A 16864-nucleotide genomic window follows, 5' to 3' on the forward strand; every position below is an offset into this window, starting at 1 on the left:
GTTTTGTTAATATTCAAAAAAATTACCACCGTTGAATGGAAATGAGTTTGTTACAACTAAAAGCGACCTTCTGTGCTGCCTGTCACAATTATTTATACATTAACTGCTCAGGTTACTTAAAGACTTTTTTTTTCTGCATACGAAAGGAAAAAAAAAAGATGGAGGCTAGCCTGAACTTAGGCTTTACAAAATAAAAAAAAAAAAAAAAAACATAGGTTTATTTGTCTATTTGTTAATCAGCATTTTAGCATTGTGCTAACTGCTAATAATAAACAGCTTATTCAATAATTCTTTAGTTAAATGAATGTATTTAACAGCATGTGAATACTGTTCTATTTATGGAGAGAGTCTGAAATTTATTATATTTGGACTCAATAACAAACTAAAGTGCAGACTTTTACCTGAGTAACTTTTATGGTAATTGTTTTTGTGCTAGCAACTATCAGCTAACTCTCAATGTGGTTTAGACTTAAGTCTATAATTTTCTTTTGTCCCCGTCTCTTGGTAATTCACAGTGATAAGTTGGAATGATTTATTTTTATATTATTGATGGAGGTGGTGTACGTGTGGTGAATCACATATTAACAAATGTTTGCCGATACCTCTATAGTGGCTAGCTAAAGCTAGCTGGGCTTTTAGCTGAATCATCATAACCAAATGGTTAACAACTAAAAGTTGCTGCAAAACTTAAAAACTTAAAATCTTTTCCCCTCCGCCTTGGTAGAAGGTAATCTGATTTGTTTTTTCAGTATTTTGGCCACATTAAGACTAAAACTTTAAATATAGCTAGCTGTCTGATGCTGACAAATTACTGTACTTGAGTTCATTTCAGCAGGTCACTTTCCTACAGTGTAGAAAAAACTAGATTAAAAAGGAAAAGAAAAAAACAAAACAAAAAAACAGACCAGATATTTTATTTTCAATTTGCCATTTTAATGCATTTGCTCCACATGGAGTTATGACATTAACTCTACTAAACTCTTATTTTCTACTTCATATTTTCTTTAAAATATTACAGAAATAAGATTCAACAAAAAAGGAAGAATTAATTCACTACTTGCTCTGTCTGAGCAATGATTAGTAAAAATTTGACAAGTTTTTTTTTTCTACTTTTTTAACTTTTTTTCCCCCCTAAATCATTTGTTATAGTAATCTTGTGCAGTAATGTATATTTAACTATGACAGGAGGATGGGTTGGCTTTAAATAAGTTTACACTTAATGAGCAGAGAGTAAAGCCAGTTGAGAGTAAAGTGAACAAACACCTTTCACTGGGGAAAGAAAGTTTTAGGGTTGCTGACAGTCAACAGATGTTTTGTTCAGTTATATTAGGTTATTTTCAGAAAGTTTGTGTTTTTTGACCACTATTGAAAGAAAAGCAATGATGTTATGAAAGCAGCGTCATAAAACCTTCTGCTAACCACACGAGTGCTACTTTATACACAGCTGCGACTAAAGTTTACCAGATAAGCAACTGAAATAGCAAACAGTCTTTGTGATCTTTTTCATTTTTGAATATTTATGTATGTACGTTTACCTGTGGGGAAAAAAAACAAAAAAGATGCCTTGAGATGTACAGAAGGTACAAACTCTTTATCAATGCAACTGGAGGGACGATGGTGTTCGGACCTCACAAGTGCTTTTATATTATATTTGACTGCATCACGGGCAAGTTTCAATACTTAGATGTCCTCCTACCTAACATTTGTCTTAAATTGACATTTGACCATATAAATCTTTGATAAATGGAGTAGTAAATGTACCATTTTAAGTAACTAACGTTACTAAAATTTCCATATAATAAATGCCCCAAATGCCTATAAACATTAAGCTAAAACAATACATGCCAAATTGTGTTTTTTGACTGAAATCGTGGATAGGAAAACACGTGTTTGTTGAAACTTGCCCTGCTATAGAAAATCTTTTATTGCCTTCTTTATTCCTTTCATCAGCGCTGAACAGTCTACAGTTTCAATGTGAAGTGCATTTATCATGAATGAAAATGTGTCTGTCATATGAAAGGATTCTTTCTTGTTTTAAACTTTACAATGTGTAACACTAAAGTAATTAAAACCAGATAAAGTTTGTTTTTTCCCCCAAGTTTTTTTCCACTCCAAAAACAAACTTGTGATACTCTCTCTCACACATAAAAATTCATTACTGATACTGCTTACATATTGTGAAGTCTTTGCTCCTTTAGTCTAATATAACTACAGGTAAACAATGTTTTAATAAAAAAAATACATCTAACAAAAATGTTTTTTTTTTTTTTTTTAATTAAATAGATCCTGCACATACACATATGAAAAATGCTTTCTGTAATCGACAAATCTAAATATGTTAGGAACACTAGTAAAATTTGTCCTCCTTACTTCCAGAATTATTTATTAAGCAAAAAGGTCTCATGAAAACGTCAGTCCATATATCATTGCCTCAGCTCCAAGACTCGAGATATCAGGGAGAAGCAGAGATATATTAATTCTGTCCAGTTATGATCCAACTGACAAGAATTTTTCTGCTGAAAATCGGTGACAAAGTACATGTACAAAGATAATTGCCAGTTCTGTCATGTCCTAACTGCAGGTAAACTTTTATGTTTAAAAAATCTTAGATATCAATATAAGCACATATTAAGATAATATAAAAAAATGTATTAAATAACATCATTTTTATGGCTTTTCTTATGTTTTATTGTTAAATTTAATTTATTGTGTTCTTTAAAACAAAACAAAAAAAACGCTTTTTCTTTTCTTTTAGTCATGAACTGAAAAGCATATGATTATTTAATCATTAATAAATTAATCTTTAAAGGTCACTTCCTCAATATTAAATATAAAAAATGTAATTGTGACCACAGAGGTTATGGAAAACTGAATTTTGACTTGTTAAATCTTTAGTGAGTATAATAGGAAATACAATAGTTTTGAATTTTGAGTCATAGTAATTCATTATTTATCGTTTTGATATATTAGTTTTAATTAATCAAGCCAATTACATAACAGAAAGCATGATTATGAAATTTAAATAGTCAGGTAAATGGTGGGAGCTTTATATCATAAATGTGATACAATGACCACATAAAATGCCATTTGTGGGATGTTATGGCATATTTGTAAGACAATTCAGGCTTTTATCTCCATTTTCCATGTTTCAGGCAATTTTTAAGCATTTTGTTACACTGAAGAATAAAAAAAATGAGTTGACTTAAAACTAAAGGAACGATAAAGATCCGTGCTCACGTTTGTCAGCATACAGACCAGTAAAGCAGCAAACACCAGAGCTCTATGGAGATTCTATTTTTATTGACAATTTGACAAGATGGCAAATTAAATACAAAAGCTTGAAGAGGGAGGCAGCAAATAGTCACAGAAGAAAAACCTTAAAAAGAAAATACCGGAATGATGAAACAAAGCACCCGTGACATCTGAAACACCCAGACAGGCATAACTGGAAAGGTTAGAAAGCTGAATAATAACAAAACACAGTTTAAACTGAGATATTAACTGTTTTACCGTGGCTTTAAAGATATTTATTTAAAATTACAATAATTACTGAATCCAGGTTTGTTTTTTTAATGTTTTAGTTTGAAGAAAAAGGAAATCAGATCATAGTTTAAAAGAAGGAAACCACTTGAGAATTTGTCTTTGAAAACTTCATCCAGATCTGAGTTTGCTTCCACAGCAGAGCCAAACACCTACTGAAACAAAACCTATAGAAGCTTCTTGAAGAAAAAGAAAAAAAAAAAACAATGGAAATAAACTGCTCACTTTAAACCAATATTTAGACAATTTTATACTGAGTAGTTTAATTACAATATAGTTAGTGAATTTCCATTATTTATCATTCTGAGGTACTAGTGTGTACATTTATGTTAAGATATTAAGATGTGTGTATCTTAATAATACTGAAAAGTTTGACAACAGTCTAAATAAAGAGGTTTTAGACGAAACATAACTGATAAGCTTCACTTACAGATTTAACAAGCAGAATTATCTTTAAGGGGCAAAAACCGTGTATGCTAGAGGATTAGCTTGTAAATCACGTTAGCCGTGTCTTTCAGTAAAACCAGCTGTATTCATTCTTTTTAATCGGAACCAGTTTTTCAAATGTGCGACATACTGACAAGAAGAGTTTTACTGGAGTCATTTTCTGTTTGGATACAATCTGACTTCTTTTTACAGGGTTGCAATACTGCTTTCCTCTGCTCCATTCGAACTTTGGGCCGAAACTATAAACGCACGTCTTCAACTTTTTAAAGTCAAATCCAACGGTAAGGAAAAAGGCAAACCTCCCGCTGGACATCTTTAGATATTAGAGTCTTGCTTTTTTGGTTTTTACACAATTTTACACAAACAAAACTGCAGTTATGTTAGTAAACATCCTAAATCTTACCGAAAAAATTGGAAATGATAAGAAAATAAATCATAAATAAGAGAAAAATAACAGGCTAAACCTTCAATGAACACGTATCTGCTGGGAAACAAAAACAACTGGAGATCTGAATTAAGTTAAAAATGAATTCCTGTGTTTGAGTAACTTGCTAACACTGGTTTCAAATTCACCTTCCATATGCATTAAAAAGCCATTAGTCTCATCAAAGACACTGTAATGTTTACTTTGTAGAGGAGGATAAGATTCAAGTGTATGTAACATTCACAACATCTGACAGTTATTAGTTTTTTAACGGATTACCTCTTAGAAATTCTCCATAACGTCCACTTAAATTCAAGTTTCTCAACAAGAAAGAATTTCCTGTAAAGAAATTCTGATTTTGACCAGTGAAAATAGCCCATGAAGTAAACAGGCCTTCAGATAGTTTCCCTTCATCTTTTAGAGGTGTCATCTCTAATTAAATCTTTGTTTATTCAGCCTTTACAGGATGTCCTTATAGTAGGTTAATAAACAGTTAAAGTCATTACTGAAAACTACATGTGAGCTTATTTATGTCTGTGGGATTCTTTGGCTCACAGCTGAATTTAAAAATCAAGGGAAATTGTACTTTGGCAGCCAAAAACGGTGAAAAATGTCAGACACTCCCACAAATACTGATTTTATTTGTCAGGTGTCACTTAAAACCTAATATCTGAGTTTTTGGACATTTAATTGAACAAAATTAGACATTTGAAATCTTAAGTTTATGTTAATTTGTAGGTAAGAAGAAAGAAAGAAAAAAAAAAAACTAAACTAAATTGCACTGGAGCCAAATTCCTATTCTTTCCATTGAACTGTAATAGAAACTAAACCAGTCATTTCTCTTATGACATTAAAGGATAATTCAAAATGCCAAATTTTAAGTGATTTTATCAGGTACAGTTTCATTGATCTCATTTTGTAGCAAATTTTTCAAACAATTTCTAGGTTTTTTTTTGTTGTAAAACCACACAGTTTACACTTTTTTCTGATTAAATGCCACTTTGTGCGACTCAACTCCACAACAAAGGCCAAAGGTTAATGTTAGCAAGACCCATGAATACACAAAACATTTGTAAATAGGAGATATATGTGGCTGAAATAGATCAGAATTATCCTTTTAAGTGCTGCACTGTTGAATATTAGCAACAACAGCTGGAAATCACCTGTTCATTGTGATCATCACATTTTGCTGCTATAATTTGTTCCACAATTGCAGTAAAAAACAATAAACAGATATTCAGATTTATTTTTAGATTTTAGGTGAAATAAGAATTGACTCAGTGGGGGTGGTAGAAGTGTGACAGTGCAGTTAAAGTGTATGAACAATCTGATTATTATCAATATGACAGCATGTGCAAGTGATGGATTACCAAACCACATTACATTAAAATTTTGTTCCACTAATTAGTTTTCATGTCAGAAAACGTTAAAAATCTGATGTGACTTCCGCAGACATCTCTTGTTTGTCCATTCATCCAAAACAATGACTGACATTTTCACAGTTTTTGACTTGGCAACACAAAGTTCTTCTACACAATGATTAAAACTGATCTACAAGCAGCAGTTAATGAGTTTACTGACGTTAAATAAAGACCTCAGTGACTACATAAGCCCTTCAGAAAGGCAGATTTCAGTCAGCGGTACCCGTGTGTTCCACCAGACTCCACTTTTTACTCTTACACCTTTACAAACTGGAATCATGGCTGAAACAAGCTGTGACCTGCTTAGACAAAAAGCACTGGGGTTTGGCATCAAACTGACTCTGTGTGTCTGTGTGTGCGTGAACTCCCCGACAGCAGACACACTGGAGAGTTTCAAGGTGTTACCAACGATAATTATGATTTAGAGTCTATAGGATGACACAGTCTGAGTCTTTTTCTCTTCTCCTGGATTGCTGTGACCCCTGACCTCTGACCTGGAAACAGCAAGAAAACAGTCACAACAGGACCAGCAGCAGAAGACAAGAATGAACTGAGTTTAGTTGATTGGAAACTCTTAAGTTTTTAGTGTTGAACTGCTCTGGCTCAGGTTATGCTATGGTGAAGAGATTGACAAATATAGGATGGAGGAGAAAGATATAGAAATGCCTTGGCCTGAATAGCAAGAGTTCAACTAAGGCTATGTCCACATGGCACCGAAGCCGGTTCAGGTGTGAAAACAGTGTGAAAATGGTGGCGAAAACTAGAGAAAGGCTTCAATATCCTCACAACACCGCTGTAGTACATACTACAAGGTTGTGGGGGGTGCTAAAGAGTAACACTCCAAAGCTAGAACAAAATAACGCATGCACAGATAAAGGCTCACTGCGGGTTGCAGGAAGTTCATATCGGAAACAGAGAAGAGAAGATGGTTAAGGATTCAATGCGAGGCAAAAAAGAAACATTTCTTTAGACTAGTGAAGAAGTCGAGCTTCTTCTTTAAAAAACTCTGGACTACAAAGCATAAAAAACTTGAGGAAGGGTGGATTGGGAATCGGTGTTTCTTCGTCACATTGACGTCATATCCTCTAGTGGTGTGTTTATGTGTCCACACAGTACCGCAGACGGTAGACGACTCAAACCTATCCACTTTGGGACTGGCTTCAGACATGGTTGGTTTCATGGAGGCTAATCCCTGGCTTCGTGGGGACGAAAGGGTGGTTTGCTAAAATACTTTCGTGGTTTTACTGCTATCTGGTGTCATGGGGACGGCCCCTAAGTTTAGGTCGCTGCCTTTAACTTAAACAGTGGCTGGTGTGATAAGTGACACAGCAATGCCTGGCCTCTCAGAAGCTTTGTGTCGTTTCCATTTTTGTAACCTGTTGTGAAGACTGAACAGATTTGTCTCTATAGCCAAACATTATAAAACACTAATAGTAAAGCATCTTAGGATATTGTAGCATGTCCTGATGCCTAGCTCAATTTCAGGTAGTCAGATATTATTAAATATTTTGTTTAACTGAATTATTTATCAGCTTTATTTACTTCTGTCCAAAAAACGTGAATCAAGTTCTCTTAAGCTTCATGAAAATTCAATCAGTATTAACTAAATATTCAGATGTGGATCAGAAAGTAGACTGAGTCCAATGAAAGCCCATGAACTCTGTTTTCTCTTCGTGTTACCTGCTGTGTTGTCTGCACCGATCCTGCTTGATGCTGTTGCTGGAGTTGCTGTTGTTGCTGGTATTCCTCCTGTTGGAGCTGCCGGGCCAACTCCAAGTCACTAAGTGGTCCCGGGGCCCCTCCCTGCTGCTGCTGCAGCGACACTGCTACCAGGTAGTCCTGAAGCCAGCAATGTTAATCAGTGGTGCACTAAAAGGCCGATGCAATAATCAACTAAGCAGTGCCCGCTGGTGGCCTCACCTGGTCGATCTGCCTCTGCTGCTCCTGAGTGCTCGGCAGCAAGTGGGAGGTGGGAGGAGTTCTCTGAGGAGGATGACACAGTCTGAAGTCTGAGTCGCAGAAGTTTCCATCGCCTTCAACGTTATGAAGAGACTCCCAAACCAAACCTTCCTCCTGCAGAAAGCCCTGGTCTGTGACTAGCAGGTATAAATGACCCTGAGAGGGAGTAGAAACTTTATTGACAACAGTTACACTTTGTGTTTGATCATGGCACTGCACAGTGAGTTTGTTTATACCTTGTGTTTGATCATGGTACTGAAGTGGTTGTTTCTGAAGAACACAGAGATCTCTCCTTCTTTGGCGGTTGTATTGAGTTCACACAGACCATGATATGACAACTGGGTCGCTGTCGACTCCAAAAACTGCTCTGCCACCAGACCTAAAAATCACAATGCATACAGTATACACTCACTCATACATTAACACATACCGTATATTGTGCAAACACATAAATGTGTATCCTGTAATATTGTCCTGAATGTATCGGTGGCAGTACACCAGGTAAAAAAAAAAAAAAAATTTAATTCTTCTTAAATTCCCTAAGGCTTTAGTTTTACTGGGCTGTCACAGATGTCAAAACTCTACAACAATGTACAAAAGCAGAGAATGTATTCCAACTTCAGTTGTATTCACATGCCCCAGTTCCTAGGAAGATCTATGCTAAGGTATTGGAGTAAAGAGCTGGTCCCATAGCAGATTTAAAGATTGAAGAGGAAAAGTTCCGTTTTTGTTTTGGCCATGAAACACCAGACACGCTCTACCTCAGGGTGCATGGAAGTTTGCAAACCAGTCAACCTTTACTATGAGATGCGTAACTTTATTCTTTAAGATGTATTGTTGGGGGTGACGCAGGGTTATGGGCTACCAGGTCAGCTTTTACCAGTCAATATGTTTCTGTGCAGCCCATTTTGAGAGTTTGAGTCTCAGTTCGGGCAATAAGTTTAAAGCTTTCCCTGCAGGGCAGCTCTGATACCTGAATTTCATTGCATTTCATTCCTCTTATTTAGCAGGTGTAATCTTGTTGGTTTCAGTCTGCTTTCTGGTCTAGATGAGCTGGTTTGGATACTTAACATTTTTCCTATGTGAGGTGTTTCAGGGAGGACATGAAAGGAGGAAACTGTAGGAGTCGTCTTGAGACATTCAGACTTCTGTTGTTGTCAACTGGACAAAAAAGAGCCACAGATAATAAACATTTGGATCAGGAAGTCAGACTCCTGTCCGCTATCGCCTCCTCCCATTTCCTAAATTCCTACTCTACAAGTTTTTCTGACACATGTTAAAACTCAGAAACACAGAAACACTCATCCTGACCACTCAGTACACGTCTGGATGTGCCTTTGGTGTGAATAACTCCCCAGTAACCCTCCACCTGCTGTTTTTGTCCCCGCTGCTTCTACCAAACATTTGTGTATTCATGTTCATGTGTATATTAGCACGTGTGTTACCTTCACTGACTCTGCGGCTGTCTGCAGAGTGTTTGTAGTCAATGATTTTCTCTACCAGCTGATTGTAACTCAGTTTTCCCACAGCAGCCACCATCTCTGGACTCTAAACACACAATGCAGAGATGCATAAGAGCACATTTAGTAACATGAATTCAGGAATAAATGAAGTCACTACTTATGCTGTTTGTAGTTGTAACATTTTATGAGCCATCAACACTGAAATTGGAGATGTTCTGGTTTTAATTTAATAATTTAATTTCTTTCTTGAATAACTTTTGATTTAATCAGATTTCCTTAGTTTGAATTTTAAGCAATTAATTTAAGCCGATTTAACTTGAGCACGTAGCCGTACTGGCAAACAGCAGTGTTACCTGTGGGTCTACCAGCCAGCCGTGGTACAGCGGGATGTCCAGCAGGTCGAACACGATGCACTCAGGTGTATACTCAAAGTCCGTGACTCCAGTGAAACGCACATTAACATCCAGACCAGTGGACAGCTTTGGAAGGACGGCCATGGCATCGCTCATGTTCTGCAGAAAACGCACAAGTCAACTGAGACTCAGTTTGTTTACATTTATGATCAGTGGTTCAGTGTTTCTCCCACGTTTGCAGCCTTGAAGGATGGTTGGGTGGAGACACACTCATAACAGAAAAAAATTAAACTTTTTAAATGTCCGGATGTTTTTCCTGATGTTTCATTCAGTGGAGTCGTTCTAAATATTTTTAAAGTTCATGTTGATGTTAACAAAACCTACAAGTATTGGATCCATGTAAAGTAAATGCAATTTAAAGCCCTGCCAAAAACAGTAAAGCCACAACTGGTCAATTAGTTCATTAATTATCAGTGAGTTAATTAGTCCTTAAAATGATCATTATATCCTTTATGGTGAGGGATTTGAGAACATGTGATTGTCCTTCTTAAGAAAGACAAATAAACTGTAATGTGAGTGCTGGTGTGTGTGTGTTTACTTGTTGGAAATTGAGCTCCATGCCATTAGCCTTCTCTCTGGGAGTGACAGATAAAACACACTCTCCTGCAAAATGGACCGACACAAACACCAATGAGTTACATCGCAGTTTCCTCCATCTCTGTTCTTCGATTTGACTAGTTTGATCAAAACCAACATGATTTAACTTTTACAGAGGTGCAACAACTAGCACAGAATCAGCCAGGAAATAAATTTAAACAAATTAGTTGATTGAAAATTCAAAAAACAAAATGTTTACAATCTGATCACGCTTTATATTAATCTTACCCAGGTGAGCCATAAGGTCCTCAGTGGTGACCACTTCAGTCTGAGCAGGAAGCTTAGCCTGAACACACACATACACCAAAATTATTAAAAAAAAAACAACCATAGATGGAGACATGTTAACACATCAAGGCAGCATGTAAGCGAAAACCATTCAAGACATTCAATCAGTCTTTCCCCTCTGGCCATTAGACAGAAAGCAGTTTGCAGCTCGTCTGCAAAGGCTTAATTTTTGAGAGATCATGCACATCTTTTATAAAACTATGATCCTATTAATGTTTATATATACCAAGACTTTTTAAAAAAGACTTTTGGACATAAGTTATGCCTGTTCAAAAGTTGCAGAAAAGGGAGGCGGCAGATCCACAGGCCAGGACTCAAACCCAGGCTCGCTGTGTCAAAGAGCTTCAGTCTCTGCATGTGGTGCTCAAGCACCCAGTTGAGCTACCCTGTACCCCATACAAACACCATTATTAAAGTGTGTTTTACCTTCCAGCGCAGGAAGAGCGTGTTCATAATAGCCAGCAGAGGGCAGGGTCCGTTCTCACTCTGAGTGATGATGGGAGTCTTCTTCTCTTTCCACGTGATCCACTTCACCAGGTAGTATGCTGGCATGGAGGGTCCAGCTTCTGGGACTGCAGCTGCAGCAGCAGCACCAGGATGAGGAGAAGCAGCTGCAGCAACAACAGCCGCCCCTGTGGTCAGGAGAGCTACAGTCACACTCAAACAGGAGCCTAAACACACATCTGATTGCAAATATAATTGGACATTAATCAACCTGACATAATACAGACAAAATAAAATCTGACAAGGTCATTAAATATTATTTAAATGCATATTGTGCTTAAAGTTGAAAAGACTTATGGACCTTTACAATTTATGTAAATATATAAACAGTTAACAGAAGTCCTATTGTACATGGCCGGGACTAATGGTACCAGTGGGCCAGAGTGTATGTAGAAAATCAAAGTTGTCCTTCATATTGGTCATTTTTCAGTTTGTCCTGAATAACTGATTAATAGATTTGCTCATTTATGTTTATTCATTGTCTCGTTATCTGTACCACCTCATCCATTAAGGGTCATGGGGAAGCTGGAGCCTGACCCAGCATTTTAGCAAGTGAGAGGCTGGGTACACCCTGGACAGATCACCAGTCCACAGCAGGGCCAACAAAGAGAGAGACAAACAACCACTCACGCTCACACACACAGGGAGAATTTAGAGTGACTATTTAACCTGAAGCCGGAGAACCCGGAGAGGAGAGAACATGCAAACTCCACGCAGAAAGGCCCCTGCCCCCCCCAGGTTCGAACCTCCCCCCAGTCGATGGTTGAAGCAGTGACTTTATTGCTGTGAGGTTGTGGTGCTAACTACCACACCACCGTGCAGCCTGTTTACGTCATTTATGTTTACAGATTGAATATTGAGACTACATTACAAGAGCACAGAATTAAAATACAGGATTTTCTCTGAGTATTTTTAAACAAAACAGTCAAATATTTTCTGAAGATTTTTTTTAAGCTAAAATAAAATAAAAATTTGCGCCAAGAAAACAGCATTTTTAGTTCTTAGTGCCGCACCTTCAGTGCCTGAAACTTCAGGGTGCTTTACATAGTTCACAGGACCTTGTTTGTTGGTTAGGTTGGTTATCATCAAATCCATAAAGTTAAAATCTGATTAACAAAATTATTTCAGGCTGACAGCTGTGGGTAAGTGAGGAGCCAAATTCTGAACAGCTAATACAGCACAGACTAAAGCTAGACAATAAACCATGAGAAGACATGCTACCAGCAGCTTCCAGTGCCTCGTCTTTCAGACTGGGAACTTCAGTGGACGGAGAGCAGCCCTCAACACCCAGAGCAGAGTAGGACGAGGACAAGCCATCCTCCATGTCCAGAGAGTTCCCTGTGGCTGTGACCCCATCTGAAAGCTCCAGACTGGGGATAGAGAACGATGCAGAGTCGGTGGATTCCCGCTGATCATCAGAGCCACCTGCTGTCATCACTGAGGAGCTCTCCTCCATGTCCAGGTCAAGACCTGCAGACACAGAGACCAATCAGAGGCTCTCCTTCAGGTCCAAGTTCATACATGCTGACTGAAGACCTGAAGCGATTCATTAAGAAAATGGAAAGCAAATTTGGTAGCGATACCACCCAGAGATTGATGTGCAGAGGAGTGCTTGATTCAACTGTGGGTTTATGAAGACACCTGAGCCAAGTGCTACTTAAAAACAACTGGTAATAGAGATGGTGAGAGCAATACTAATACAGGGTCTAAGAATAAATAATTTTCACTCAGCAAAATCCTTTGAGAAAAGAGGAGTTACAAACATAGCTGCTCTCCTAGTTAATAAAAAATATATTACAGTAAAACATTTGTAGATGAGTAGATGAAACATCTGTCTAATGGTGATATGCAAACTTCACCAAATCAAGAAAATAAAGCGCTTTAAGATAAGCCAATCTGGCAATGAGTCAAAACCAGTGGCATTAAAACCAGTACATGACATTAACTGATCCATAAGTTTGTGGTTTGACAAAAACAAGTATAGTTTGAGCATCAGGAAAATCCAGTTGTGTTGCAAGGTGCAGCAGAGATGACTGGAGCGGTCTACTGACAGAGAAGGTGGAAGGAAAAAAAAAAAAAGCATTTATTTCGTTTAGATAACTGAAACACTGCAACATAATGAACATTTCACACTGCATTAAATAAAATGCGGGGAAGTTTAGATGATAAAAGCAAGGAAGGATAAGCAAATCAGTAAAGATTTCCTCTAGTCCAAGAGCTACGAGGGCTGCAACCCTTCAGGTTATCAATGTCTCCCTGCTCCAACACACCTAACTCAAATTAAATGGATCCAGCAACCTATGAAATTCTATACAATGACTCATTAATTTGAGTCAGGTGTGTTGGAGCAGGGGCACATTGAAAACCTGCGAGACTGCAGACCTCGTATGACCGAACTGAGTAGCACTGCTTTATTATGATACTGATCATTTATGGAGATATTTTAAGGTAGTACAGAGGAGACTTCGCTGTGAGGGCAACAAAGAAACGCTCCTGAAAGGTGAAAAACCGGCAGAGTAGTGATTTTTATATTTGTGTCTAAATTAAAGCTGGCATCACAGCAGGAAATCTTTCTGCAAACGTTCATCACAACCACAAGTTGACGGCTTTCTCTGAACTTCCTGTGTTTGAAAAGAAAGCTGCAATAAACATTATGAGGTTTAGCTGTTTTGCACATGTTTTCTCTGCTGGCTTTTAGCCACGAATATCCCAAAACAACAAAGGCTCATTGAAGGCGTCTCCTGCTCCAAACACTCTCAGCTTCCTGAATGTTAACCAACTGAAACTAAGCTTCACTAAAAGCAGCAAATGCTCCAGATACACAAACAGGAACATCGCACATTTGTCTACATGTGCAACAATGTAATCACAGTTATGCTGCCAGTCTGATGTTTCAGCAGATAAAGAAACGCTGGGTCAAACAGTTTATGTTACAAACTGTACGACAATACAGTTCTTCATATACATACATACATACATACGTTATATATATATATATATATATATATATATATATATAAATCCCCCAAATGATATGGTTTAAACAGCAAAAACAACCAAATGAATTAAATAAAATTACTTTATTTATGCTAAAGAAAATAATAAAAAAAAACTAAAATAAAATAAAAATAGATTTATATTAGTTTATACATTTTTATAAAAAATGTAAATATTTAGTAAATTAAAAAAAACATATACATAAAATAATTAAACAATATAATTAAATAATTTATAAAGTTAAATAAAAAAAGGAGTATCAGTAGAATCTTATTCATTAATATTAGTAGACTTTTTTTTTATCTTTATTTTGTTTAATTCACAATCAAATGAACAGTTATTGGATCGCCATATTGTAAACAAAATCCTCATTTTTATTTTAGCCCTTTGATTCATGCTAGTTCCCCTTGATTGTTTGTTTGCATCTTTAATATTCTGTGTCCATTCTGAGCATTTTTATGTCACCATGGAGACCTATCCAATATTATATTATCAGGAAAAGGAGCAGCTGGACTTTTTGCCAACTTGCACTCTTTTTTTTTTTTGTCATTAACATATTGGTGTCTTGATTATTTACTCAGAGTTTCACCAATTGCTAATCCGTACATAAAAATTTTAAGACTTTAAATGACATTTGAATAACAGCTCAAGCATAAGTGATGAGATGTGAAGCTTTAGCTATAACATTTACTTCAATTGGATAAAAATGTTATAACTGTAGTACCTAGATCATTTTATTTTGAAATGCGGATGTCTTACACTCAGGGATGAGAGAATAACATACTGTCAGCTGTAATCATTTGCAACAGTAGCCTCGTCAGGGATACCTTTTATAAATTATGGCTGTTAGTCAATAACAGTGTGCTAATAACTCATAATTAGCAAAGCCATTCATTTCAGCTTACACAACCTTCTCAGACAGCCGATGTTTTACTTGGTCTAACTTCTGTTACCTGGCTCTCTGTCTGCTCCTCCCTCTGTCTTGATGTGTGTTGGTAGAACTGACAGAGTTTCATCTTCTGTGGTACCGATGGTCAGGGTTTCGTTTTCCGACGGACTTGGCGACGATTCTGGTGGTGTGGGAGTGGCCTCTTCCTCAGGGACTTTGGCGGAAAGAGAGTTGTCAGCAGCGCCATTGCTGCGTGGGACTTTGGTTTCAAGGTGTAACTCCTCCATTGTCATAGTTACAATAAGTTCTTTGGGGGGGCTTTCTTTGATGAGAGCTGGCTCCTCTTTGCTGTGTTCAATCAGTGGGTCTGCTGCAGTTGTTGGCTGTGAGCTGGATTCTGCCATGATCAGGTCGTCGTCAGATGCTGACAAAACAAGATGCACTGGCTTCACAAGACACACCACCTCCTTCCTTACACTCAGTACATTTATTTTTCTTTAAAAATGTCAAGAAACTGAAGTTTTCACAACATCAACACCTTTTTTTTTTAGAGTCAAGCAGTGTGTTTGAGTCAGATGGCTGACTTAAGGTGCAGGCAAGGTTATGAAGATGACAGGCAACATTTGATGTCCCAACATGGCCACCAGAAAACACTGAGGAGACAGTTATTTATCTGTAACTGTATCCTGGAGGATGTCCCGACCTAAAGAGAAAAAAAATATATATAACAACAAAAGCAGCTTTCCGTTCCTCTTCAGTATAATTTGTGTTTCCATGAGATAGCTTTGCATCTTAGTTTGTCTTTTAACTGATGTCTAGAGTTTTCAAAGCGCAAATATTATTAGTCTCTTCATACAGAGATTCTGGGTTGAGGCACACTGCCCTCTGGAGCTCCCAAGCCCCATAGGTCTGTTCAGAAATCGATCCTTGTTGCTTTCATGATAGCCCAATGCTGTCCTCTGAGTTACACACCCAGTCTTTTAGCTCACAGCTGACCTAGCCATACCTTATCTCGCAGTAAAAACAGTCTAGTTTATATTTACTCACTAATATTTGACTAAAACAGGAAGTAAACGCATACAAATGGTTTTGGAAGTTCATAAGTCTGTACAAAGTAAGAAGAGCAAAAGGTTTCTGTGAGACAGTCCACGAAGACAGTCACCAGTCAACCACATAAGTGCTTAAGTTTCCCATAATACTCCTGAGTCAGATAAGAAACAACACTAATAGTTCAACGTCACTCTGATTAAACATGTTTCGCAGCAAAAACTTGACATTTTTGTTATATGTTCTCACTTTTGACAGTAGTCTGACAATAGTCCTCATAACAATCCTCACCTCAGCAGAAATCCGACAGAATCCGCGAAAAATGCGTCCTGCTGACTCCTCAACATTAAACAGTCTGCTACTGTGACACAACTCTCTGCGCTAGCAAACCTGAAGCTAGCTCTCCGAGCTAACATAGCTAAGTTAGCTCTGTTCAACAAACAGATCAACTAAGGCGAAAGCAGGCGCCCAGTTTATGGCTCTGACTTCTGCATTTACATTTGTACCGGTAGTCAGTCTGATAAGCCTTACCTAACTGACATCGGATGTGGGTCTGTGATCTGCGCTGACGCTAGCTGGCAAACAGGCATGCTAGCTGTTTACATTTCAATCCGACAGGCACAGGAGGCTTAGAGGCCCGCCCACCAAATCTATACGCACCATCCGGTGTCGTGCCGTAAAAAGCACCATGCCGTGAAAAGCACCCCCTATCAAGGAGCGTAGTGACAGCCAGTCGCCAGTAGATGGCGTATATTCATACCCTTGAGAACTTAACAGCATCTAACAACCTGTTGATATTGATTTAAAAAAAAAAATTAAATAAAATTGTCTAACAGTAATAATTACATGGTATGTACAGGGTCTGTCTGTACTCT

General features: G+C 37.5%; 1 protein-coding gene across 4 annotated transcripts; it reads right to left on the reverse strand.

Annotated features, from left to right (window-relative positions):
* Positions 1-3279: 3279 nt before the first annotated feature.
* mindy1 (MINDY lysine 48 deubiquitinase 1) lies at positions 3280-16641 on the reverse strand. Of its 4 annotated transcripts, XM_042011886.1 has the most exons (13): positions 16521-16641; positions 15482-15645; positions 15007-15368; positions 12278-12526; positions 10979-11184; positions 10493-10550; positions 10206-10270; positions 9608-9766; positions 9237-9339; positions 8028-8170; positions 7753-7947; positions 7513-7671; positions 3280-6326 (listed from the first exon to the last, which is right to left on the reverse strand). In XM_042011886.1, exons 3-13 carry the CDS (start codon positions 15344-15346, stop codon positions 6261-6263), a joined length of 1743 nt encoding a protein of 580 aa, XP_041867820.1. In that variant the 5' UTR covers positions 15347-15368; positions 15482-15645; positions 16521-16641; the 3' UTR covers positions 3280-6260. The 4 variants fall into 4 exon arrangements, with proteins under 4 accessions (XP_041867820.1, XP_041867819.1, XP_041867821.1 ...); XM_042011885.1 differs by lacking the exon at positions 15482-15645 and having other exon boundaries at positions 15007-15366; XM_042011887.1 differs by lacking the exons at positions 15482-15645; positions 16521-16641 and adding an exon at positions 16281-16511 and having other exon boundaries at positions 15007-15366.
* Positions 16642-16864: the final 223 nt, after the last annotated feature.

Source organism: Melanotaenia boesemani, chromosome 17 (assembly GCF_017639745.1).
Source record: "Melanotaenia boesemani isolate fMelBoe1 chromosome 17, fMelBoe1.pri, whole genome shotgun sequence".
Classification (NCBI taxonomy): domain Eukaryota; kingdom Metazoa; phylum Chordata; class Actinopteri; order Atheriniformes; family Melanotaeniidae; genus Melanotaenia; species Melanotaenia boesemani.

Coding starts and splice junctions, on each gene's coding strand:
- mindy1 (XM_042011885.1), bottom strand. CDS start 15,346: ATGGCAGAATCCAGCTCACAGCCAACAACTGCAGCAGACCCACTGATT. Junction 12,527..15,006: donor AGGAGCAGACAGAGAGCCAG/GTAACAGAAGTT, acceptor CTGTGTCTGCAG/GTCTTGACCTGGACATGGAG. Junction 7,672..7,752: donor AGCAGAGGCAGATCGACCAG/GTGAGGCCACCA, acceptor TGCTGGCTTCAG/GACTACCTGGTAGCAGTGTC.